Source organism: Alosa pseudoharengus, unplaced genomic scaffold (genome assembly GCF_046254945.1).
Source record: "Alosa pseudoharengus isolate Yale_2024_CS ecotype anadromous, Long Island Sound unplaced genomic scaffold, YU_APseudo_1.1 YU_APseudo_1.1_scf_24, whole genome shotgun sequence".
NCBI lineage: Eukaryota > Metazoa > Chordata > Actinopteri > Clupeiformes > Clupeidae > Alosa > Alosa pseudoharengus.
In genome coordinates, this window is record NW_027468689.1 from 1333852 (window position 1) to 1360050 (window position 26199).

The 26199-nt window shown below is 44.5% G+C and overlaps 1 protein-coding gene across 5 annotated transcripts in view; it reads left to right on the forward strand.

Annotated features, from left to right (window-relative positions):
* mkln1 (muskelin 1, intracellular mediator containing kelch motifs) overlaps nucleotides 1–26199 on the forward strand; it is a 50867-nt gene that overhangs the window by 9417 nt on the left and 15251 nt on the right. For all 5 annotated transcript variants that reach the window (XM_076302764.1, XM_076302766.1, XM_076302765.1 and 2 more), the window contains 6 exons: nucleotides 2163–2240; nucleotides 2533–2598; nucleotides 4535–4647; nucleotides 16985–17197; nucleotides 19592–19813; nucleotides 22175–22304. In XM_076302764.1, the coding sequence (XP_076158879.1) occupies nucleotides 2163–2240; nucleotides 2533–2598; nucleotides 4535–4647; nucleotides 16985–17197; nucleotides 19592–19813; nucleotides 22175–22304 (822 nt within the window). The remainder of the gene's footprint in view (nucleotides 1–2162; nucleotides 2241–2532; nucleotides 2599–4534; nucleotides 4648–16984; nucleotides 17198–19591; nucleotides 19814–22174; nucleotides 22305–26199) is intronic.

Below are 26199 nucleotides of genomic sequence, written 5' to 3' on the forward strand. Positions count from 1 at the left end.
TGAGGGTCAAACTGAAAGTCCTGTGGCCATAGCATAACCCTTATGCTGACCACGCAAGCACACAAAGCAGGAAGGGCTCTCCTTGGCCTTGGCCTTGTGTTTCCTCTTTCCATATGACCGTCATGCTCCATACAAGGTCACACTCGGCCTCACCTACAATACCACCAAACTAGGTCAGTTCTAGGGATGTAACGATTACCGGTATAATGGTAAACTGCGATAAAAATGTTGACGATAACAATTACCGTTTTCTTTTCAAATATCATATTTATCACGGTTGATTACTGCGGTGTGGAAACCGTGTGTTTAATCCAACAAGCTTCATCCGAGCCTGCTTTTGACATACAGTAGGCCTGGTACAATGAAACAAAACTGGTACACTACTGATCCTGTTGTCTAATTGATGGTTTAAACTACGATTAGGCTACACCTGATTTTAGGCGGAACATTTTCACCGCAAAATGTGCACTGTATCATGTAGCCCCTCTGCGTCTTTTTATGTTCGCGTCCACATTAAATCCATTCCACTCACGTTATCAGGAGAATACAGTAGCCTAAAGTTTTATTACTTTGGTCTCACTCATTGGATCCAAATAACAGAAATAGCAAACTCCAAGTTATGGTAGGACACTTTTTGAAACTATTTCAGCTTTCAGCCTATCAGTTCTTTCTGGACATATTGAACACACTTTTAGAAATACCGTGATAATACCGAAAACCGTGGAGATTTTGGTCACTATAACCGTGAGGTTAAATTTTCATACCGTTACATCCTTAGTCAGCTCAGACGGGAGTGTGTTTATTAGCGTTCTCAAACGCAGCTATTTTCCCTAGTCGTGTTTATTAGCGTTCTCAAACGCAGCTATTTTCCCTAGTCGTGTTTATTAGCGTTCTCAAACACAGCTATTTTCCCTAGTCGTGTTTATTAGCGTTCTCAAACGCAGCTATTTTCCCTAGTCGTGTCCATTGGCTGAATACACCCTTTTGCAAATGAACTCGATCGAGTTTGTGCTTATCTGGAAACGGAAGAACTGATCTCTGTTACTTTAGTATGTCCGTTGCCTTGCGAGGGTCTGTTTTACCTTCCTGAACTAAGAGCGTTGTTTTCCCATTACGTACACAATTTTTTCTGTTTTCACATTTTGTTTGAGTTGGTTTTCATGAGGATGCAACGTTACATGTTGTTGCATTTGCTCCCGCTGCTGTGACACCTGCAGGGAAACGTAAACCTTACCTGGAGGTATTTCACAATGTTCCAAACATCTGTCAGAAGTCATACTTGAGATTCCAGAACTTTCCTCATAATGTTCCAGGTTCCCGGTGTACTTGGGTGTCGCTCACCACAGTTGACCGGCTAACTGAAATCCTGTCTTGTGAAACAGCCTTCATGAATCAAATCCCCTGCGCTCACCCCCCAACCTGCAGAGTCGGTGCGCGTAGCAGGGAGTCATGCTTCAGTGACAGTGTGCGATTCCCCCATTACTAAAATTTCCCTCGGGATGAAGAAAGTATCTATCTATCTTTCTATCTATCCATCTAGGATGATGCAGGTGTGTGTGACTGACGAGGCTGGGAAAGGTTAGGGTGATGCAGTAGCCTGTGCGTGTGTGACCATGGAGCTGCCTCTTCCTCTGTTGCCACGTGTTGTCATCCATTTGCTCTCTTTCCTCTCCTCCTCTGCTCTCTCTCGTACATTTCTCTCTCTCTCTGTGTGTGTGTGTGTGTGTGTGTGTGTGTGTGTGTGTGTGTGTGTGTGTGTGTGTGTGTGTGTGTGTGTGTGTGTGTGTGTGTGTGTGTGTGTGTGTGTGTGTGTGTGTGTGTGTGTGTGTGTATAACCACACTCCTACTACCTTTGCCACATCTTGCTCTCTTACTCCTCTTGTAACCCTCTGCTCCTTCCTTGATCATCCATTCCTGTTCTCTCTCTCTCTCTCTCTTTCTCTTTCTCTCTATCTCTCCCTCTCTCTTTCTCTCTCTCTCCCTCTCTCTTTCTCTCTTTCTCTTTTTCTCTTTCTCTCCCCCTCTCTCTTTCTCTCTTCCCCTCTCTCTCCCTCTCTCTCTTTTTCTCTCCCTCTCTTTCTTTCTTTCTTTCTTTCTTTCTATCTCTCCCTCTATCTCTCCCTCTCTCTCTTTCTCCCCTCCTTTCCCCTCATCTGCTACAGATGGTTTGTTCAACCAGTACATCAGTCAGCAGGAGTATAAACCCCGCTGGAGTCAGATCATACCCAAATGCAACAAAGGTACGACACACACACACACACACACAGTCACTAGTTAGATCATCCCATACATTCATTTAGGAGGTAGACACACTTACTGTACACTTTCATGTACAGTAATCCACCCCCACAGACTGTTCTTTCCACTCAAGGCTGTTACGCACGCTGACCACACACACACACACACAATGTGTGACATCATGTGACTTCTGCTTACTGTCACTTTCACTATGATTCTTAACTTCCTCTCTTTCCCTCTCTTTTGGCCTCTCTCTCTCTCCTCCATCTCTCTCTCCCTCTGTCTCCTGGGCAGGTGATGGAGATGATAGCCGGCCTGGCATGAGAGGTGGCCATCAGATGGTTATTGATGTGCAGACAGGTGAGATTTTGAAAACGTATACACTTGTACACTCTCGCCCACCCACTCTCTGTTTGTCTGTCTGTTTCAGATCTACACATGTGCACACACACACACACACAGACACACACAAGGCTCGAAATTAGCACTCCCAAGCACCGATGGCGCGTATATTTTTGTATTGGCGGCTGAATTATGGCAGATACTGCGTCACGTTGGCGTGTTGAAAGCAGCTGCTTATCAACTGCAAGAATAGGCTACTTCAATCTGTCGTGACTGGCTTGCCATATCAACTCCGCTTTTCATCGTGGTTCCGTTCGCCCAATGTTGACATGATCAGGATTTATTTTCCAAATGGCTATGCGGCTACGAGAAAATGAAACTTCACGAGTCTTACGGTTATTTGGTTACCCTTTCATGCATCTGCTGAGAAAACAACTAGATCGCCACACCAACAGAACTTGAAAGTTTCAGATGTTGCATAGAAACGTAGCCTATTGCTTGCTTACCTTCACTTTCAGTGATGGCGTACACAGTACTCACGGAATGATATGAAAGACGTGATTCATAGCTCAAAACCCGTTGCCACGGTCATATTTTTGCAGTGGTCATAATAGCAAAGATCCTTGATTACTGACCAAGATAGAGCCACGTAATTGGTCCACTTCACTCCAACACTGTCTGATTACAGGACCTCTGGGAAGCGCGTTCATTTGAATAGAACGTGCAGCGGAACGTGCGAGCTTCTGCAGCGTTCTGAAGAGTTGAATAAGAGGCTAATGATTGGCTACTTCTGCAGCGTTCTGAAGAGTTGAATAAGAGGCTAATGATTGGCTACTTCTGCAGCGTTCTGAAGAGTTGAATAAGAGGCTAATGATTGGCTACTTCTGCAGCGTTCTGAAGAGTTGAATAAGAGGCTAATGATTGGCTACTTCTGTTTAGTTTTGGCCGGTCATTTTTTTTCATCTAGCAGCCACTTTGTAGCCTGACGAGCCAGACGCACATGAAGATGTAGGATCTGGGGACTCATCATTGGCAGTGCTCAGTCTGAGGGGCGGGATAAACGGTTGTCTTTCAAATTCCCTCTGCACGCATCATCATGAGTCCCATGCGTTTTCCCACCAGCGGAGCTAGTTGTTCAAACTTTTGCCAACTTAAAAAAAGCTTAACTCGAGTCGTGCTGTTCGCCAACAGCAACATCCATCTTCTTTGTTTTCAAGTAGCAGGGAATTCACGCCGTTGCAACTCTGCCATCAATCATTATGTTAAGCCCGCCTACTGACTATGTACACGGCCTGATCGAAGTTAGCTGCCGCTAGGGTGCGTCTAGATTTCTAGGCTAGCCACTTTGACTATTAGGCCAAAAAGTTCATTTCTACCCCTGCACACACACACACACACGCGCACACGCGCGCACGCACTGACACTTACACTTACACACAGTCACACAGTCATGCAGCATGACTTGAATTTCCCCTTGGGGATCAATAAAGTATCTATCTATCTATCTCTATCTATCTATGCTCAAAAGCAAGCCCTCACTCAGACGGGCCATCAAGTGTAAAGTAGTAGTGACTGTTCAAATGTAACTTTCTCTGAAGCTCAACGGAATTCCTACATCATTTGTTACCCTGAAAACAATGTAGCGCAGTGTTTATTTGTCAGTGTGGGTGTGTTCGTCTGTGTGTGAGAACAAGCAAAGTGAGACAGGTGACACCTGAATAACTCTATGTGTGTGTGTGTGTGTGTGTGTGTGTGTGTGTGTCCTCTCTCAGAGACGGTGTATTTGTTTGGTGGCTGGGATGGTGACACCTGAATAACTCTATGTGGGTGTGTGTGTGTGTGTGTGTGTCCCCTCTCTCAGAGACGGTGTATTTGTTTGGTGGCTGGGATGGTGACACCTGAATAACTTTATGTGTGTGTGTGTGTGTGTGTGTGTGTGTGTCCCCTCTCTCAGAGACGGTGTATTTGTTTGGTGGCTGGGATGGCACGCAGGACCTGGCAGATTTCTGGGCGTACAGCGTTCAGGACAACCAGTGGGCATGTCTCTCCAGAGACACAGAGAAAGAGGTAGTGTGTGTTTTGTACGTACGCGTGTGTGTGAGAGTGAGAGTAAGAGAGTGAGAGTGAGTGTGAGAGTGAGTGTGAGAGTGAGTGTGAGAGTGAGTGTGAGTGTGAGTGTGAGTGTGAGTGTGAGTGTGAGTGTGAGTGTGAGTGTGAGAGTGAGAGTGAGAGTGAGAGTGAGAGTGAGAGTGAGAGTGAGAGTGAGAGTGAGAGTGAGAGTGAGAGTGAGAGTGAGTGTGAGTGTGAGTGTGTGTGTGTGTGCATGTTCATGTAAATGAGTAAGACCTTTCCAAAACACTCCCTTGGGGTATTCCTGCACTCAGATAGAACACACTGATAAAGTGACTGAAAGAGTGAGCGTTTGGGCGAGTGAAGGAGTGAGCGTTTGGGCGGTTGGGCGAGTGAGCGTTTGAGTGACTGAAAGAGTGAGCGTTTGGGCGGTTGGGCGAGTGAGCGTTTGAGTGACTGAAAGAGTGAGCATTTGGGCGAGTGAAGGAGTGAGTGATTGGGCGAGTGAGCGTTTGGGCGAGTGAGCGTTTGGGCGAGTGAGCGATTGGGCGAGTGAGCGTTTGTGCGAGTGAGCGTTTGGGCGAGTGAAAGAGTGAGAGTTTGGGCGGTTGGGCGAGTGAGCGTTTGAGTGACTGAAAGAGTGAGCGTTTGGGCGAGTGAGCATTTGGGCGAGTGAAGGAGTGAGCGTTTGGGCGAGTGAGCGATTGGGCGAGTGGTTGAGCGAGCAAATGCTGCATCGCCCTGCGTTCTGTTGCGCAACTCACAGCGGTCTGCCAGTGCATGAGGACAGATAAGGTAATAAGGAGCTAGGAGACCGCTGCCAGTGCATGAGGACAGATAAGGTAATAAGGAGCTAGGAGACCGCTGCCAGTGCATGAGGACAGATAAGGTAATAAGGAGCTAGGAGACCGCTTGGCTCAGGTGTCGGCCCCTTGCAGGGTGCTTGCGCAAGTCTTGAAAGTCTTAATAAGTATGGAATTTTGAAACACTGTTTTCCAGACCTTGAAAAGTCTTGAATTTTGTGTGAAAGTCTTAATAAAGTATGGAAAAAATGTATGGTAGAATCTTACAGTATGCTCAAAGGCATTGTGAAATGAGAAATAGGAAGGTAGGCTATAATAACCTGACTCCGCCAGATGGATTTGCTCCGCATATCCATCTGGGAACTTTTCATTGAAGAACTTTTGGGAAGGGGCGGACATACTGGTTAGCTGATTGGATAAACCATCTGTCTATCACCACCTTTGTTGGTTATCGACGGGCCAAATCAACCAATTAGATGAACAAAGTATTCTTCTAATGCCGTTTAACATACAATTAAGTTAGGTAACGTGACAAACGTTAAGATGTTTTAACTTACCATTTATGAACCTAATCAACGACAATTCCCATCAAGTTTTCACGGTAGGCCCTACACTTCTGAAGAAAGTATATTCCTCAATTATGAACTGGAATCAGCCGTGGAGGATGTCTGTGTCGTTCATTCCTCCCAGCTGCATGGCTGAGACTCATAGCTTCACAGTTTACCCAGGAATACTTTCTAATTTGAATAAAACTTGCGCGATAGCTATGCTCATCTCTGTGGATGCCGTCATGTTGTTCGTTGCGTCACACCTCAACCCGCCTCAAAGCCAACGCTGATTGGACGTTCGTTTGGTGAACTGCTCCAAATTTTCTTTAACGGAAAGTATCCAGACTGATCTGCGAGTGAAACCCTGAAGCTCGCGAGATCAGGATGGTCTCACGAGGCTAAGGCTATAAAACTATAATTTTACTAACTGGTCACGTAGCCTACTGTATTAGCCTAATGGAATGATATCCAATCAACGCTTGCTTAGCCTAGTCTGGCACCTTTTCGTCACTGCTGAGGTCTATAGAGCTGCACAGTCCCGCCCACAGCCAAAACGCGGTTAGGTGCCGGATGTAAGATTCCCATTCATTTGTCCCATTGACGTTTGGAAAAATCCGTATCTAAAGAGTTTTACAGCATGTCTTAGGCTAACCAGCTACGGCATAACTCAAAAGCATACAACATATAATTTCGAGTGAAAAAACGAAGAGAAAATCCAAAAAAAGTCAAAGGTACAAGACTGTGTACATATTTTCATTTCCGAGCAAAGGAACTACTCATCCCATAAACCACCGCTCCTCACTGAATAATATATAAGCAATGCACGAACCGCGCGAAATCATTTCAAAACTGGCTACAGCACGCGAACCCTTTCCTCCAAACAGTGATTTTTATATAGTGATGTGCAGTTAATAGCAGTTATTTCAGGAGTAATCGTGTAATTAATAGTGTTTTGATATTGAATTTTATATTTATCATCGTGTATTTTATATCGTGTGTGTGAAAGCGGCTAACGTTAACGGCAGTGCTTCGTTACTTGACTCATCCTATGCTGTCATCACTGCTCAGTCGGGCTGATGCATGGACTGGTGCATGGTCTGCTCTTGGACCACCATTATTCAGTTTATTAATTTGCCGTGAATTATTACACAAAATGTTAATTAAATGCACGAAGTATTCCTAGGTTAATGATTGATATGAATCATACAGTATGAAGGCTACAGTAGCCTAGCTAATGTTAACTAGCACTGCTAGCAGCATTAACGTTACCAACCACCCTGCTTAACTCACCACAACTTTGTAGGTCTTGTCCCTCATGCTGCTGACCCTTACAAAACCCACAAACTGACTCTCGGACACACAACAGTCAATAATGTGACCCGATTTAAAGTGGCTTTCACCCCTTTGGACACTCACTAAAACATAAATTTCATACCTGTGTTGCAGCATGTAGGCTAATGTTAGCTGCATTATGTAATGACATACAATGTCGGAAATGCTAAAGGTTAGCCTGTCGGCTAGTGCTAGCCTACCTGAAAAGTTTGAGTGTTTAAACTAACATTTACAGTGGTCTATTTGATAGTGTATTGGCCCTGACTAAGTTCGTGTGATGTATAAACCCCAATCCTTGTTGATACAAGTACCAATATTCGTCAAGAAAGTTTTTAATCACATTAAGATTTTCGCCATAGGCAGTAAAAAACTCCGCCATGTTTGTCAATATTTTTCCACTGAGAAAGTTTCAAACTATGACCATAACGGCCTTTCCACCAATCAGAGGCATCACTGTGGGATTGTGGGATTGTTCAGGATTGTGGGTAATGAAGTACTTATCCAAGAGATCGCGAATAAAATGCATTTATCTCAAAACAAGGTTAGTGCCCCACGAACTCTTGGTGTCTATAGGAGCATATACAATCACTTAGTACAACCGTAGCTGGTTTTAAGTCTACCACGTGCAGTTAAGCTTTTATGGCTTACACCGCAATTGTCAATGGAGAAATTGCATTGAATTTTTACATCCGGCATCGGCTGTGGGCGGGACTGTGCAGCTCTATTGACACATAGCTAGCCTGGTCAACAGAAATGGGTCGTTGCGTGTTTTTGAATTTATGGCTGGATTTGAAGTTAAATGAAATTAAAAATTAGAGTCTTTGCCATACTGTGCAGTTTATTTTTTGTTCTAACCAAGTGCGCTAGGTCAAATGTATGCACTTTTGTGAGTGTTGTGATACAGCTTGTTCAGAAGTTAAAATGAGAACATAAAGATAAGTTCAGTCATGTCAAGGACAGAAAAAATGAGATGTGAGTGAGACTGAATTCTACATACATTCATCCATCCATTCATGTTTTTTTATAGATAGTTTGGTAACACTTTACTTGACGGGTGAGTTCTTAACACATTCATAGCAGCTGTCATAAACTTCACATAAAGCATTCATGACTGTTTCATGCATATGGTTTCATGAGACATGACTCAACATTCATACCAAACCTTTCATGAATGTGGAAGACAGAACGACGACAACTCGTCAAAATAAAAGTCCATCAATCGCAAAGCAGCATTGCCGTTTTTGTTCCAAACCTCTTACCTGACCATGTCACATCTGAGTCAATGGGCTAGTCCAGTTCCAAAAAGACAGAACATGGTCAAGCAAATAATTTTTGTTTCATAAAAATGTATTTGTTTTATGATGTAACCTTTGCAGATAATTTCTCATCTTTTGCTACTGGGAATGTCCAACCATTCCAGGTTACACAAATAGGCTACAAGTCGAATGTAGGCTAGTTTGCCTCCCAGTGTTAAACTCAGTGATTACAAATACTTCACAACTTGTATAGTAAAGTGACATTCAATGTAGACTTCATAAGATATTCATGAAATATTTACAAAAACGGCAATGCTGCTTTGCGATTGATGGACTTTTATTTTGACAAGTTTTCGTCGTTCTGTCTTCCACATTCATGAAAGGTTTGGTATGAATGTTGAGTCATGTCTCATGAAACAGTCATGAATGCTTTATGTGCAGTTTATGACAGCTGCTATGAATGTGTTATGAACTCACCCGTCAAGTAAAGTGTTACCGATAGTTTTTGTGACACTTGTTTGATGTGAAATTCATGTACTTGTGATTTTCATGTTTTGAAACATTTTCATCAGTAAAAGCATAATTTACTGTGAATAATGCATTTGTTCATTGAATTCTAGCCTATAAAAATTTAATTTCTAATAAACACAGTTGGTAGCCTACAATCTCAACCAATGAAGTAGGAAGTAGGCACACAAGTATACAAGTAGGCTACATAAAGTGACGGTCTTGAGAAAAAAAAATCCAGTTTTAAAAAAGTCTGGAAAAAGTCTGGAATTTTAATTTGGAAAAAGAGCAAGCACCCTGCCTTGGGCCCGTGACTGCGGCAGGCGCTAGCTTCACGGGACAAGCACACAGCAGTTGACCTGAGTGAACCGCACCACAAGACCACAAGCCATCATGTCAGTCTCCGCTGCATTTGGGTTCTCACACACCTTGACCTGAACTGTTTTTTCTGGACGATGTATTGTATTCTATGTTATATAATATATTCATATATGATATAATGTGTTGATATATTGCAATACATTAGATTATTGATATTTTGTTATTTTATCCTAATCACACAATAATGCAACTATACGGCTTCTCTCAACCTGCAACTGCCGCTGGTGATGTTTTAAATGAACTGTAGTCAGATGTATTGCCAGGCTTCCTCCTGTCCAAGACCCAAAACACATTGCCTTGCGCAACCACTCTAATCAATACTAATTAGTCTTTTAGCAGACACTTGCTGAGGGCACACATACAAAAAGTAGACATCTAAACTACAGCTACGTTGTCTAGGAAACAGCATCTAAACTACAGCTACATTGTCTAGGAAACAGCATCTAAACTACAGCTACGTTGTCTAGGAAACAGCATCTAAACTACGTTGTCTAGAAAAAAGCATCTAAACTACAGCTACGTTGTATAGGGCAGTGGTTCTTAAACTTTTTGTCTGGCGACCCCACAAAAAAGTATGGCGAGGTCTGGCGACCCCACTTACCCCAAACCCATTCTAAGTCCTTACTCAAATACCCCCCTCAAACGTTAACAACTAAATCAAGCAAAAACTAGAAAGCAAAGTCATTTGTTTTATTTACTCCATATGAACAAGAACCGAGAAAACCAAACAACCACGATTAAACAAGTGTAGGCTGCCGCCATATCAGATCAGAGCGATATGTGCTAGCGCACGCGCACACACACATACACATGCAGCATTAGGCCTACAACGTTACATTAATTATATTTATGGCGATAACAATAACAGTATTTTTTATTTCCCTTTTCTGGTTTTACTATCTTTAACAATTTCAATGGGAAGGGTGGGCATGCTTCCGTGAACATAGCAAGTTAATTCTAGGAGGAATGCTGCATACGGCGACACAGAGATTTTCCTCCACGGTGCTGAGCCGACATCTGTATTTTGAGATGTCGTTTCATTTTGACAGGTTTTAAGCTCTCATTCGCCAGAACATGGCCGCAAATCCCACATTGTGGGTGGTCGAGGTCGAGGTTATCTTTAACTTGGCAAGTGAAGCATATTTCAGAAATTCTTTCTGATAAAGCCGATCGCGCCGTTTGTTCTTTTTTATTCTCACCGGCCTGTAGACTTGTCCCATCTGAGGATCACGGAGGAGTAGACGCACTGGTAGATGGCACTTCCGAGCTTTTGTTAATTTTTTAAGCAGCCACCTGTCCTTTTTGGCTAGTAGGCTACCTATGTCTTTTGTTTTGTTTTACTTAAAATAGCGGGAACAAGTTGAGTTTGCATAGTGGGAGCAGATAGTTACATTGTTTCTATCAGCGGACCAGTAGCCCATAGACTGAACCAGATCTCGTTGAAAGACGAAAACATTTCTCATTCTCTTAACTGCGTGTAAATAAGAAAAAGGCGCGCCAATATAATTTTCCTTTGTTTCACCTAATAATAATTTCAGACTGAATACAGAAAATAATTGGCGACCCCATGGCGGCCCTCAACGTAACCTAAAAGAAAAGCTAGAACTAACCTACACACTGGCCCTACGTGATGTAAAGACGTGGAAGTAGAACCTACCGTGTGTGGGTGCAATGTGTGTTGTGTGACATCACTGGGGTAGAGAACTAGACCTACACACAATAACAGGTTAAGACAACCCAAAGGACTATAGCGTACTAGTGTTGATACTAGAAAGGTATCGCAATACCCTGAAATCAAAAATGAGGATGTTATATTAATCAAGTTTTAATAGAAGCCATATTTGTTATCATTTAAAAAGAGAGAATTTTTAAGTTCCATGTCCTGTTGTCTAGGCCTATTCTATTGATGTTTAAGGTTTTTGCTGTGGTATAATTTTGATATTGGTATCGAGATACTTAGGCATGGTATCGTATCAATGTTATAATTTTTGTATCGTGACGACACTAATGCAGAGATACTGTTTCAAATACTGTGATTGGCTGATGCAGCTTGTGCTGAGAGACCTGTCCACAACAGCGAAGGAGTGGCCAGCCATATATGCCCCCTTTCCTCCTGCCTGCAGCCATATATGCCCCCTTTCCTCCTGCCTGCAGCCATATATGCCCCCTTTCCTCAGCCATATATGTCCCCTTTCCTCCTGCCTGCAGCCATATATGCCCCCTTTACTCAGCCATATATGTCCCCTTTCCTCCTGCCTGCAGCCATATATGCCCCCTTTCCTCCTATCTGCAGAAGTACTCTGGGGCCTTTACGTTAGTCTTTATTGGGTTTTAGGTACGTGGTCACTTTTATGTATTGTACAATAAGTCGATTGCATAATCATCGTGACGGGCCTATTTACACCATTTTTTTCTTCACATGTGCACACATGGACACGCACGCACGCACACACACACACACACACACACACACACACACACACACACACACAGATGTGCATATGCAGGCATCTTGACAGACACGAGCAGCCACCAACTCCATGACTGCCCACGTGTACTCGAAGTGGCATGTTTTACACACACACGCACACACACACACTGACGCGGTTACATAGCGACCCTCTCTGTCCACTTGTCCACAGCCGCGTGAAGATCACATGGCGTCTGGGAGCTGCGGGGTTGCGTGTGTGTCAGGGCTGTTTACACTATTAAACTGAATGGGTGCTTATACTACAGAGGAGGAGGGAGAGAAGGAAGGAGGGAGAGAAGGAAGGAGGGAGAGAAGGAAGGAGGGAGAGAAGGAAGGAGGGAGAGAAAGAGAGGGAGAGAAAGAGAGAGGGAGAGAAAGAGAGAGGGAGAGAAAGAGAGAGTGAGAGAACGAAGGATGGAGAGAACGAAGGATGGAGAGAAAGAAGGAGGGAGAGAAAGAAGGAGGGAGAGAAGGAAGGAGGGAGAGAGAGGAGCAAAGGAGAGATGGAGAAATGATGGGGGTGAAAGTAAAACCGGAGAGAGGGAAGAACAGAACTTGAGAAGGAGGGAGAGAGACAGAGAGAGACTTGGGGACTTTCCACTCTGACACAGCTGTGTGTGTGTGTGTGTGTGTGTGTGTGTGTGTGTGACCTGACACCATCTCTTGTTCTCTCCTTTGAGGCTGTTAACTCTTGCCACCACCTCCACAAGTGATGAGACGCATCTTACAGGAAGGCTGATGTCCACATCGGGGCAGCCGTGGCCTACTGGTTAGCGCTTCGGACTTGTAACCGGAGGGTTGCCGGTTCGAGCCTCGACCAGTAGGCACGGCCGAAGTGCCCTTGAGCAAGGCACCTAACCCCTCACTGCTCCCCGAGCGCCGCTGTTGTTGCAGGCAGCTCACTGCGCCGGGATTAGTGTGTGCTTCACCTCACTGTGTGTTCACTGTGTGCTGAGTGTGTTTCACTAATTCACGGATTGGGATAAATGCAGAGACCAAATTTCCCTCACGGGATCAAAAGGGTATATATACTTATACTACTTACTTACATGTCTTGTAGTGGAGGAGGCATGATTATGATGGTTATTTTCATACCTCAAATCAAATCAGTCTATTTCTATAGCACCTTGAACAGTTGGCAGGATAATGTTCAAATTAAATTAGTCCATTTCTATAGTTGTAATACAAGGTGCAGAGCTAAGCAAAAACACCGATAACATCGCATATTGATAAAGGCAAGGCTGGAAAGTATAGAGAGAGGAGAGAGAGAGAGAGGAGAGAGAGAGAGAGCGATAAAGAAATAAAACAGAGAACCCGCCGAGGCAGCTGGCGGAATGGAAGAACAAATGTGCTCTAATGAGAACGGTGACGTGTGCTGTCTGGTGGCGGCTGTGACGTTGTTCTCTAGAATGTTCTTTGAGGTACCGTAGGGGATGTGTTAGATGCTAGTGATGATAATAAGGTCGTAATAGTGATCATGACGACTGATTTCATGATTTTGATTGATTGATATTTGAATCGTTCATTGTGATAATTGTAATGATTATGATAGTTGTGGTTAGCGTCATACCTCGTTGTCATGACGGGCTATTTGGTGGCGGAGGTGGACGATGACGAGCACTGCTATTGTCACTGTCAGAGCTGGGAGTTCAGTGACGCTAGTTGCTATGGTTACTTTTCAACATTGTAGTCAGCATGACAACACATGTTTTGCCTTTTGCTTTCTTCACGGAAATGAAAGGACTGAGGATGGAACGAAACATGTCATCAAAGGCCTCATAGGTTCTTCCTGTTCTGTGTTGAACAAGGGGCCTCTGGGAAATGCAGTTCTCTTTTCTTGTTCTGCATTGTGCTTTCTCTTCTGCCCTGAGTCCTGCAGTGTCCTGCATAGCAGGGTCAAAGAGTCTGGCCCAGTCTCCTCCAGTGTCCTGCATAGCAGGGTCAAAGAGTCCTGCAGTGTCCTGCATAGCAGGGTCAAAGAGTCCTGCAGTGTCCTGCATAGCAGGGTCAAAGAGTCTGGCCCAGTGTCCTGCATAGCAGGGTCAAAGAGTCCTGCAGTGTCCTGCATAGCAGGGTCAAAGAGTCCTGCAGTGTCCTGCATAGCAGGGTCAAAGAGTCCGGTCCAGTGTCCTGCATAGCAGGGTCAAAGAGTCTGTCCCAGTGTCCTGCATAGCAGGGTCAAAGAGTCTGGCCCAGTGTCCTGCATAGCAGGGTCAAAGAGTCTGTCCCAGAGGCCTGTGCTGATGATGTTGCCATGGAGCTTAAAGAGTCTGGCCCAGCGGCCTGTGCTAATGATGTCTGCATGGAGCTCCATCTATCTTGGCTTGTTTGAATGTGTGTCTTTGCTCCTGGAGCTTATCATTGATCCCCACCTATTGGAAGATGTTACATTGTATTGTGATGGTTTATCTACATAGATCAGGGGTCTCCAACCTTTTTGGGAATGAGGGCTACCTGAAGGACCCGAAATCATGTTCAAATGAGGGCTACTCATTTGAAATCATATGGAGGGCAGTGTTTCCCACAGAATTGGATTCAATTTGTGGCGGTAGCTGACTTGGACAACGGGGGGAGGTCTAATTGAGTGCCTGTCACAAGACGTTCGTGAGGGAACCCTTGCGAATTGCAATTGTAACACAGTTTAAAGGCTGCTGATGTGTGGATGCAATTCATAACGTTTTCTAAATAGTTAAAATAAAGGTTCGTACTTCTCCTTGGGACAAGCACTTTTGAATTTTGGAAAACACTTTTCCACTTCCATTTACATCGGGAAATATTCAGAGTCAATAAAATGAGCCCTTCAACGAATTGACAAGCAGCTGTAAGTAGGCTAAGCATGCTAAATTCGACATCCAAACAGTAGCCTATTCTAATGTTAGCTTTGAGATACTGCTTGATTGCATAACTTAACTTAGGCTACATTGAAGAGACTAAACTATGTTGTGATAAGATCTTAGCAGAGTTAACTTCAATGCAGCAGTTTTGAACAAATTTGCGCAGCATGGTCACGATGCTAAGCGGATTTAATAGCAATTTAGCCAGACGTCTTTTAAGCAATGCTTCTATGTGGCAACAACAATCCTTCAACAATCGTGAATATTTTGTTAAATGCACATGCAGAGGTGCAGTGGGCTACGAGAGAGAGCGGGGCGGGGCAAGGAAAAGCTGCGTGCGTAAAAAGCGCAGCTCAATGGCAATGCAAGGATTTGACCTTATATTTAATTTAAATTAAATTACATTAAATTAAACATAAAATATTTATATGTGGCGGCCAATTTTTATTGTGTGGCGCCCCGCCACAGATTAGTCAATGTATGGGAAACACTGGTATAGTAATATAATATAGAAGTATGGGAAACACTGGAGGGCCACTCATTTGAAATCATATGGAGGGCCACTCATTTGAAACAAACAGACCCTCAGAACCACCCCTTTTTTGCGAGGGTGATCCTCCTAAATAATAGGCCTATGTGATTTTTACATTTAAAGTTATCAATATTATGTAGGCCTATAAGCCTTTTGTATTAAGAAACTGTATTTTCATCTGATTCTTCAATACTTCAGTATCAATATGCAACAAACTACCAACAGTTTTGTTCAGTTTGTTCATTTCAAAGTTTGCATGGGGAATCTAATATTTGCTTTTTTGTTTAAAAAAAAAAAAAATAATAATAATCTTTTTGTGCAATTAATAATTTAGGATACAATTCTTAGCATTGCCCATTAAGAATTCAGAGGCTGTTTAAGTTCTAATTTCAGTGGACAATTCGGTTTTAACATTTCAATAGCAATCACCAGAAATGATCTAGAAATGATCTTAGCAAGTCTTTCTCTCTCGCTCTGATCCCAACCGATCCAAATGTTCATTTGTGCCACAAGCCAGGAGCAGGAAGTGCAGCTGAATAAAGGTTCTCTAGTGCAGAGGGCTAAATAACGCTGCAGCTGAATAAAGGTTCTCTACTGCAGAGGGCTACATAACGCTGCAGCTGAATAAAGGTTCTCTACTGCAGAGGGCTACATAACGCTGCAGCTGAATAAAGGTTCTCTACTGCAGAGGGCTAAATAACGCTGCATCTGAAGGTTCTCTACTGCAGAGGGCTAAATAATGCTGCAGCTGAATAAAGGTTCTCTAGTGCAGAGGGCTAAATAACGCTGCAGCTGAATAAAGGTTCTCTAGTGCAGAGGGCTAAATAACGCTGCATCTGAAGGTTCTCTACTGCAGAGGGCTAAATAACGCTGCAGCTGAATAAAGGTTCTCTAGTGCAGAGGGTTAAATAACGCTGCAGCTGAATAAAGGTTCTCTAGTGCAGAGGCATAAATAACGCTGCAGCTGAATAAAGGTTCTCTAGTGCAGAGGGCTAAATAACGCTGCATCTGAATAAAGGTTCTCTAGTGCAGAGGGCTAAATAATGGTGTGATGCTGTGATGTGTGTGTGAAGTGACCCTTTATGCTGTGATGTGTGTGTGTGTGTGAGTGACCCTTTATGGTGTGATGTGTGTGTGTGTGAGTGACCCTTTATGCAGTGATGTATGTGTGAGTGACCCTTTATGCTGTGATGTGTGTGTGTGAGTGACCCTTTATGCAGTGATGTATGTGTGAGTGACCCTTTATGCTGTGATGTGTGTGTGTGAGTGACCCTTTATGGTGTGATGTTTGTGTGAGTGAGTGACCCTTTATGGTGTGATGTGTGTGTGAGTGACCCTTTATGGTGTGATGTGTGTGTGTGTGTGTGTGTGTGTGTGTGTGTGTGTGACCCTTTATGGTGTGATGTGTGTGTGTGTGTCTGTGACCCTTTATGGTGTGATGTGTGTGTGTGTGAGTGACCCTTTATGGTGTGATGTGTGTGTGTGTGTGTGTGTGTGTGTGTGTGACCCTTTATGGTGTGATGTCATGTGTGTGTGAGTGACCCTTTATGGTGTGATGTGTGTGAAGTGAAGAACCTGTTGTGACTGAGCTGTGCACTATTGGGGACAAATAAAAGCTAGCTGTATCTAAAAAGCCATCTCCGTCTGTGTGTGTGTGTCCCTCCTGTCCAGGGCGGTCCGAGTGCGCGCTCCTGCCATAAGATGTGCATCGACTCGCAGCGGCGGCAGATCTACACGCTCGGGCGCTACCTGGACTCCTCTGTGCGCAACAGCAAGTCCCTCAAGAGCGACTTCTACTGCTACGACATCCACAACCGCACCTGGACACTCCTCAGCGAGGACACGGCGGCCGCCGGAGGACCCAAACTAGTGTTCGACCACCAGGTGCGAGGTCACACGCTGTCACACGCTGTCACACACACACGCACACGCACGCACGCACACATACACGCACACACACACATACACACACACACACACGTCACACACGCGTCACACACACACGCGTCACACACACACACACGTCACACACACACGCGTCACACACACACACACACACACACACACGTCACACGCACACACACACACGTCACACGCACACACACACACACACACACGCACATACGCACGCACACACACATACACGCACACACATACACACACACGCGCACACATAAGCGCATACACGCACACACACACACACACACACATACACGCACACACACCCACACACACCCATACACACCAGGGATGGAAATTAACCACCCGCCCCCCGCCAAATGCGGGTAGTTTTGTGCGCTGGCGGGTGAATTTGGTCAACTTACCAGCCACTGTGGCGGGTAGAGCTACTAACATACCACAAATTGTCAGATCCTGTCTAATTTTCATACTTATTGAGGGTTAAAAATAAGAAAGTGTCTGTAGGGATCATGTAGCCTAACGTTACCAGCCTATAAGGGTAAATTGTGCTGATTTGAAGTTCTACAAGTCGTAGTGAGCCGCCACCGCAGCATAGCCTATAGGCACTGGTGCAACGCTTCACTTTCACTTCACTACCATTAAGAAACTGTCACTATGCTTTCATGTGCCACTGCTAGATTATTTCTGCATAGACATAAATCTAGTGAGATTTGTGGATCTGCGTTATATCTTCACAAGCTAATATTCTCACCTAAATAGTTCTCTTTTGAATTGGCCCGTATAGCTATTTTAATCCGGCCCGCGACACGCTGCTATTTAGACCTATGAGGCAGACAGACGGACATCTCCACACCCATTCGTCGTGATGGAATATCTCACAAAATTTTCATTCAAGAAATTACAAACCGTATATCAGAATAAACAGCAGAACTTACCGAACACATAGGTGTTAAGCATTCCCTTATACAAGTTATAGCCGTTCCAGAGTAATCCGGTTTTGAAATTGAAGCAAATGTCTACACGGTCTCCAACTTTGGGCTTTTGTCATACACGATAAGGCCAAATACAAAATAAATGTTAACAATATCGCCTAGATAACAGTACAACCAGAGTTTTTTCAATGTAGTTTCACAAAATGCTAAGCATGCATATTACGTTTCTTAAAGCTGAGCTGTGCTTAAATTGTTCAGTGCATGATTTCATAACGGGCCAAATAGAAAATAAATGCCTTAAATATAGCCTTGATACCTGTAAATATTTAAATCCGGTGATGTACACTATAGTTAGATCAAGTTGGAGGGTTGGATTATAGGATGCTCCAGAACTCACAGAAACGGAGTCTTAAAGGAGCCACACCACTTTTATGACAAGACACTATAGAATATGAATGTGGTTCTATTGACCTTTAGTTTTGTTGCTACTGTGCTTGGAGGACAGCTGGTAGGTTTAGGGCAAAATTCAGCACATTTTAGTCGTATTGCAATAATGCTGATTACCGTGATCATTTTGGGTAGCCTACTATAATCATGATATCACATTTTCATGCCGTTTCTCTAGTGGCTGGTAAAAAAGTTGAGTGGCTGGTAGATTTTGGAATCCACCAGCCACAGTGGCAGGTAGAAAAAATATTTAATTTCCATCCCTGATACACACCCATGCACACACGCACACACACACCCACACACACACATGCACACACATATACACACACACACATATACACACACACATGCACACCTATTCACTTGATCAAGTCACACACATTGCTGGTGCGTAATTAGCAAGTAAACTTCAGTTGCCAGTAGACTCAGGCTGGTGTTTGACCACCAGGTGAGATTTTACACACACACACTCATACACAGCATGTTCACCATAGAGATGTAACACATTCTCCTGGAGCCTAATTAGCAAGGATGCATAAGCCAGTGCTTGGTCCATTTCCAGGCTTCTGCTGGTGGGACTCATAAACACACATACACACACTGGTCACCTCATAAACACACCCTGGTCACCTCCTCCCCATGCTTTCACACACCAACATCATCCCTTTTGCCTTCCTCTCCTCATCCCTTCCTCTCCTCTCTTTCTCTATCTCTCCCTCCCTCCCCCCCTCTCTCCCTCCCTCCCTCCCTCTCTCTCCCTCCCTCCCTCTCTCTCTCTCTCTCTTTCTCTCTCCCTCCCTCTCTCTCTCTCTCTTTCTCTCTCCCTCCCTCTCTCTCTCTCTCCCTCTCTCCCTCCCTCCCTCCCTCTACTCTCTCCCTCCCTCTCTCTCCCTCCCTCCCTCTCCCTCCCTCCCTCTCTCTCTTTCTCTCTCTCTCTCTCTCTCTCTCTCTCTCTCTCTCTCTCTGATTCCCTCAGATGTGCATGGACTCAGAGAAGCATATGATCTACACGTTTGGCGGTCGCATCTTGACGTGTAACGGGAGTGTGGACGATGGCCGCTCGTCTGAGCCGCAGTTCAGTGGGCTGTTTGCGTACCACTGCGCCACGGCAACCTGGAGCCTCCTGCGTGAGGACTCCTGCAACGCCGGGCCCGAAGACGTCCAGTCACGCATCGGACACTGCATGCTCTTCCACACGGTAACCATCACACACACACACACACACACACTGCATACACACACACACACTGCACACATAAATGCTTACACACATTGTTCCATGCTTTTCCTTGTTTCCTCATGTGCTGTCTATCTAATGCAGAAGAGGCAGAAGTCACATGCTCACAAGGCAAATCACATAGAACACTATTTGTACGTTACCACACACACACACACACACACACACACACACACACACACACACACACACACACACACACACACACACACTATTTGTATGTTGCCACACACACACATAACACTATTTGTATGCTACTACACACACACACACACATATATAAGACTATTTGTATGCTACTACACACACACACACATAGCACTATTTGCACCTGCATCCCATGACACACACCTGCCCTGAGGACCTTGTGTCTGCGGTTTCAATCTGAACGCAGTTGTGCTTTTGTCCTGATGTGTGTGTAGTGCTTAAGTAAGAGATTTAATACTCCACATACTCCACTGATTTAATACTCCACATACTCCACTGATTTAATACTCCACATACTCCACTGATTTAATACTCCACATACTCCACAGATTTAATACTCCACATACTCGTCTGATTTAATACTCCACATACTCCACAGATTTAATACTCCACATACTCGTCTGATTTAATACTCCACATACTCCACTGATTTAATACTCCACATACTCCACAGATTTAATACTCCACATACTCGTCTGATTTAATACTCCACATACTCCACTGATTTAATACTCCACATACTCGTCTGATTTAATACTCCACATACTCCACAGATTTAATACTCCACATACTCCACAGATTTAATACTCCACATACTCGTCTGATTTAATACTCCACATACTCCACAGATTTAATACTCCACATACTCCACTGATTTAATACTCCACATACTCCACTGATTTAATACTCCACATACTCCACTGATTTAATACTCCACATACTCCACAGATTTAATACTCCACATACTCGTCTGATTTAATACTCCACATACTCCACAGATTTAATACTCCACATACTCCACTGATTTAATACTCCACATACTCCACTGATTTAATACTCCACATACTCCACTGATTTAATACTCCACATACTCCACTGATTTAATACTCCACATACTCCACTGATTTAATACTCCACATACTCCACTGATTTAATACTCCACATACTCGTCTGATTTAATACTCCACATACTCGTCTGATTTGCTCTTCTCTTCTTTACTTCTTACCTTGCCTCTTCTCTCTCTACTTTCTCTTATCATCCCCCTCTCTCTCTCATCTCATCCTATCTCTTTTCTCTTACTTTCTTCCTCCTTTTTCCCTTCTCTTCATCACTCTTGTCCACACTCCTTCTTCTTCCTGTTGTTCCACACCTCTCTTCTCTCTCCATCTCTCTCCTCTTCCACTCCTCCCATCCCCTCATCTCTCCATCTCTCTCCTCTTCCACTCCTCCACTCCTCTCCTCTCTCCATCTCTCCTCCCTCACTTTCTCCTTTTCTTTGCTCACCTCTATTCCTCTCATTCACTCTCTTCTCTTCTTCCCTCATTTCTCCTCTCAAATTTACTCTCTTTCCCTCTTCGTTCCCCCTCTCCTTTCCTGTCGTTCTTTCATCTGTCCTTCCATCTCTCCACTCCCCTTCTCTCCTCTCTTCCCTCGTTCCTCTCCTCCTCCTTCTCTCCTCCCTTCCCTCGTTCCTCTCCTCCTCCTTCTCTCCTCTCTTCCCTCGTTCCTCTCCTCCTTCTCTCCTCCCTTCCCTCGTTCCTCTCCTCCTTCTCTCCTCCCTTCCCTCGTTCCTCTCCTCCTCCTTCTCTCCTCCCTTCCCTCGTTCCTCTCCTCCTCCTTCTCTCCTCCCTTCCCTCGTTCCTCTCCTCCTCCTTCTCTCCTCTCTTCCCTCGTTCCTCTCCTCCTTCTCTCCTCCCTTCCCTCGTTCCTCTCCTCCTCCTTCTCTCCTCCCTTCCCTCGTTCCTCTCCTCCTCCTTCTCTCCTCCCTTCCCTCGTTCCTCTCCTCCTCCTTCTCTCCTCTCTTCCCTCGTTCCTCTCCTCCTTCTCTCCTCCCTTCCCTCGTTCCTCTCCTCCTCCTTCTCTCCTCTCTTCCCTCGTTCCTCTCCTCCTCCTTCTCTCCTCCCTTCCCTCGTTCCTCTCCTCCTCCTTCTCTCCTCTCTTCCCTCGTTCCTCTCCTCCTTCTCTCCTCCCTTCCCTCGTTCCTCTCCTCCTCCTTCTCTCCTCTCTTCCCTCGTTCCTCTCCTCCTTCTCTCCTCCCTTCCCTCGTTCCTCTCCTCCTCCTTCTCTCCTCTCTTCCCTCGTTCCTCTCCTCCTCCTTCTCTCCTCCCTCACAGAGGAATCGTTGTCTGTACGTGTTCGGCGGCCAGCGCTCCAAGACGTATCTCAACGACTTCTTCAGCTATGACGTGGACGCTGACCACGTGGAGATCATCTCCGACGGCACCAAGAAGGACTCGGGCATGGGTATGACCTCATCGCCATCGCCAGCCAATCAGCATGCAGCACACCACACGGGCCACACCCAGCCCTGCCAGGCAGATCAAACAACAGTCTCCGCTCTAAAGACCCCTCCGGAGAGTCTCGTTTTTAACCGTGTTGACCACACGTCACCATGTTTGTTATGAGTTAAAATAAGCAGCATCAGTATCATGGCTGAGCATTTCTGCTTTGGTTTTATGGTTGACTAATCACAGCCACAGTATAGGAATTGGAGCAGCCGTTCTTTGTGATCGGCATGACGCTTCGTGACCTTCAATCCTGAGTAGCTGGAGGAAGACATGAGCGGTCAGCTGCAGCAGCAGGGGAAAGCGCATGGAGAGGGGGCGGGGTAAAATGGACCCCAATTCTCCAAATCAGGAAGTAGGTTTGAAGGTCATTTTACATGGGCGTGGTGGAGCAGCAGTCATGTCACTGACTGACCATCGGTGGACTTAGGTTCCATTACCGACCCACCATTCTGTCTGTGTTGCTTTGGACAAAAGCGTCTGCTAAATATTAGTCAGTCAATATTAGTCATTATAAGGCCATTTTTCATGAAAAAAATAATTGAAATATATACTTTTGAGGAATATAGAGTAGGAATATGTGAAAATGTTCCGCCTTTTAAAAGCAGGTGTAGCCTAATCTGAATCACAGTTAAGTCCATCAATTAGACAACAGAATCAGTAGGGTACCAGTTTTGTTTCATTGCATCAGGCCTACTGTATGTCAAAAGCAGGCTCGGATGAAGCTGAGAAGGATTAACCGTGATAATTATGATATTTGAAGTGAAAACGGTAATCGTCAATATTTTTATCACGGTTTACCGTTCTACGAGTAATCATTACATCCCTACACAGAAGTGCATTTTGTGTGGTATTGTTGTGCCTTTGTGTTTGATTTGGAGGAGTGTGAAATAGAAATGACCACGCAAGGCCTGAAACGAGAGGAGGCTCACAGTGTTTTAATATATTGTAATAGTGCTACTTCCATTATTCATTTTAACAACAAAAGCTACAGTGTCTAATTCCCCCCAGACAACACACACACACACACACACACACACACATATACTTTCACTACCTTTGTCTCTTTGTCCCAGTTTGCATTGCGTTGTCATTGTGATTGGTGTGACTCAGTCTGGCGATGTCACCTTGTTCCTGTAAGTCCCAAATTTGGCCAAGCATGACATCACCTAGGGGAGGTTTCCGAGAAGGAGCTGATGATGTCATCATGCCACTCAGGGCGACCTCATCACTTTCATCTTGCTTAGAAGAAAACATGTAGTCCAGCAATGTCCACAACTCACTGTAGTCCAGGAGTGTGCACAACTCCAGACAAAGGCAGAGAGAGATGAAGGGCCGTGTGTGGCCGTGTGTGTGTGGCCGTGTGGCCGTGTGGCCGTGTGTGTGTGTGTGTGCACGTGTGTGCACGTGCGCGAGTAAGTGAGAGATCCTGGAATGATCATATTGCGCATGGAAGAAGCTGATTCTTTATTGCAGTGAGGTTAGGCAGGGTTCAGAGTAGGGCTGGGATAAACGATTCATTTTTTCAGTCCGATTCGATTTCGATTATCGATTATCTCCCAATTAATTCACTAATAGCAACTTATACATGTTTATTTACATATATGAATTCTTTAACATTGCAATATATGTTTATTGCTCTTAAGATTCCAAAATAAAAGACTATACAAGTGCAAAGTAATGCATTCTTAGTCAGAGGTAGCTTTCAATAAAGTTCAGTATGTCTAATTGAGTGCCTGTCATTTTAAGACGTTTGTGTGGGAATCCTTGCAATTAACATTAACACAGTTAAAAGGCTGCTGATGTGTGGATGCAATTCATAACTTAGTTAGTTCAAATAACGGTTCGTACTTCTCCTTTGGACAAGCACTTTTGAGTCTTGGAAAACACTTTACACTTCCATTTACATCGGGATTTTGCAAACATTCAGAGTCAATAAAATGAGCCTGAGTAACGAATACAAGCAGCTGCAAGTAAGCATGCTATGACATCCAAAAAGTATTCTAACGTTAGCTTTGAAATACTGCTTGATTTCATACTGTAACTTAACTTAGTTTAGTCTCCTCGATGTACTATGTTGTGATAAGACCTTAGCAGAGTTTACCTTAACTTTAATGCTGCAGTTTTGAACAAATTTGCGCAGCATGGTCACGACGATGCTAAGCGGATTTAATAGCAATTTAGCCCACTGTGTTCTATGCAGTGCTTCTATGTGGCAACAACAATCCTTCAACAATCATGAATATTTTGTTAAATGCACATGCAGAGGAGGAGCAGCGGGCTCGTTTCGAGAGAGAGCGGGCGGGGCGAGGAAAGGCTGTGTGAGTAAAAAGTGCAGCTCAATGACATTATTTTATCTTTAATTTAAATAGTAGGACTATAACATAACATCAATATATGGTGGCCGGTTTTGATTTCGTGGTGCCCAGCCACAGATTAGTCAACGTATGGAAAACACTGAAGGTGTCAAATGAAAAATATTTAGCAGCACATGTTATGCTTGACTAATCGACGCTCATATTTTGCGTCGACGTCATCGATTACGTCGACGCGTTGTCCCAGCCCTAGTTCAGAGTGGACCTTACAGCAACCACACACACACACAGGCATTTACACTTTCTTAATCTCTCAGATGTCTGTGTGTTTGAGACACCATTCACTCTTCACAGCCGACAGATCTTAATTCACTGTCACACACGCAGGCACGCACGCACGCACGCATGCGCACACACGCACACACACACACATACACACACACACACACACACACACACAAACATTCACACATTCTCAATCTCTCAGATGTCTGTGTGTTTGAGACACACATACTGTACAGGCACAAATGGTTTCTCTCACACACACACCCTTAGTTTCTAATGCACACACACACATAGACAGAAACAAATAGCTATCCGCCAACAACCACAACCACTGGTGGATCTTCTGATTAGTCATCCTTCTCTTATGCACTTCCCACCATTCTGTGGAAGTCTCTCTCCCAGAGTCCCATTCTGTGGAAGTCTCTCTCCCAGAATCCCTCACTCCCGTTCTGTGGAAGTTCTGTGGAGCCCAGCTGATGCGTGAGCACAAGTAGCAGATGTATTCTTGTCCTCAGGCTACGCATTCTTGTCCTTGGGCTTTACATGATTGAATTAAAATTCGTAATTCTGATTCTTGGAAATCATGACAAACGTTGTAGCGTAACTATACACTCTAGAGAGGAAATGCAGCACCATGGAAGCCAGAGATGTTCTATATGGGTTGGTCCAAGAGTGAGCCAGAGATGTGAGCAACTAAACTTGTCCCATGGCAGACACTAACTTGTCCCATAGCGGACACTAACTTGTCCCATAGCGGACATTAACTTGTCCCATAGCGGACACTAACTTGTCCCATAGCGGACACTAACTAAACTTGTCCCATAGCGGACACTAACTAAACTTGTCCCATGGCAGACACTAACTTGTCCCATGGCAGACACTAACTTGTCCCATGGCAGACACTAAATTGTCCCATAGTGGACACTAACTAAACTTGTCCCATGGCAGACACTAACTTGTCCCATAGTGGACACTAATTAAACTTGTCCCATGGCAGACACTAACTTGTCCCATAGTGGACACTAACTAAACTTGTCCCATAGTGGACACTAACTAAACTTGTCCCATGGCAGACACTAATTTGTCCCATAGTGGACACTAACTAAACTTGTCTGGCACTTTCAGTTAAAAAGGGTTTCTACTTGGCAATGCTGTTAGCCTTGCTGTTAGCCATGCTGTTAGCCATGCTGTTAGCCTTGCTGTTAGCCTTGCTGTTAGCCATGCTGTTAGCCTTGCTGTTAGCCATGCTGTTAG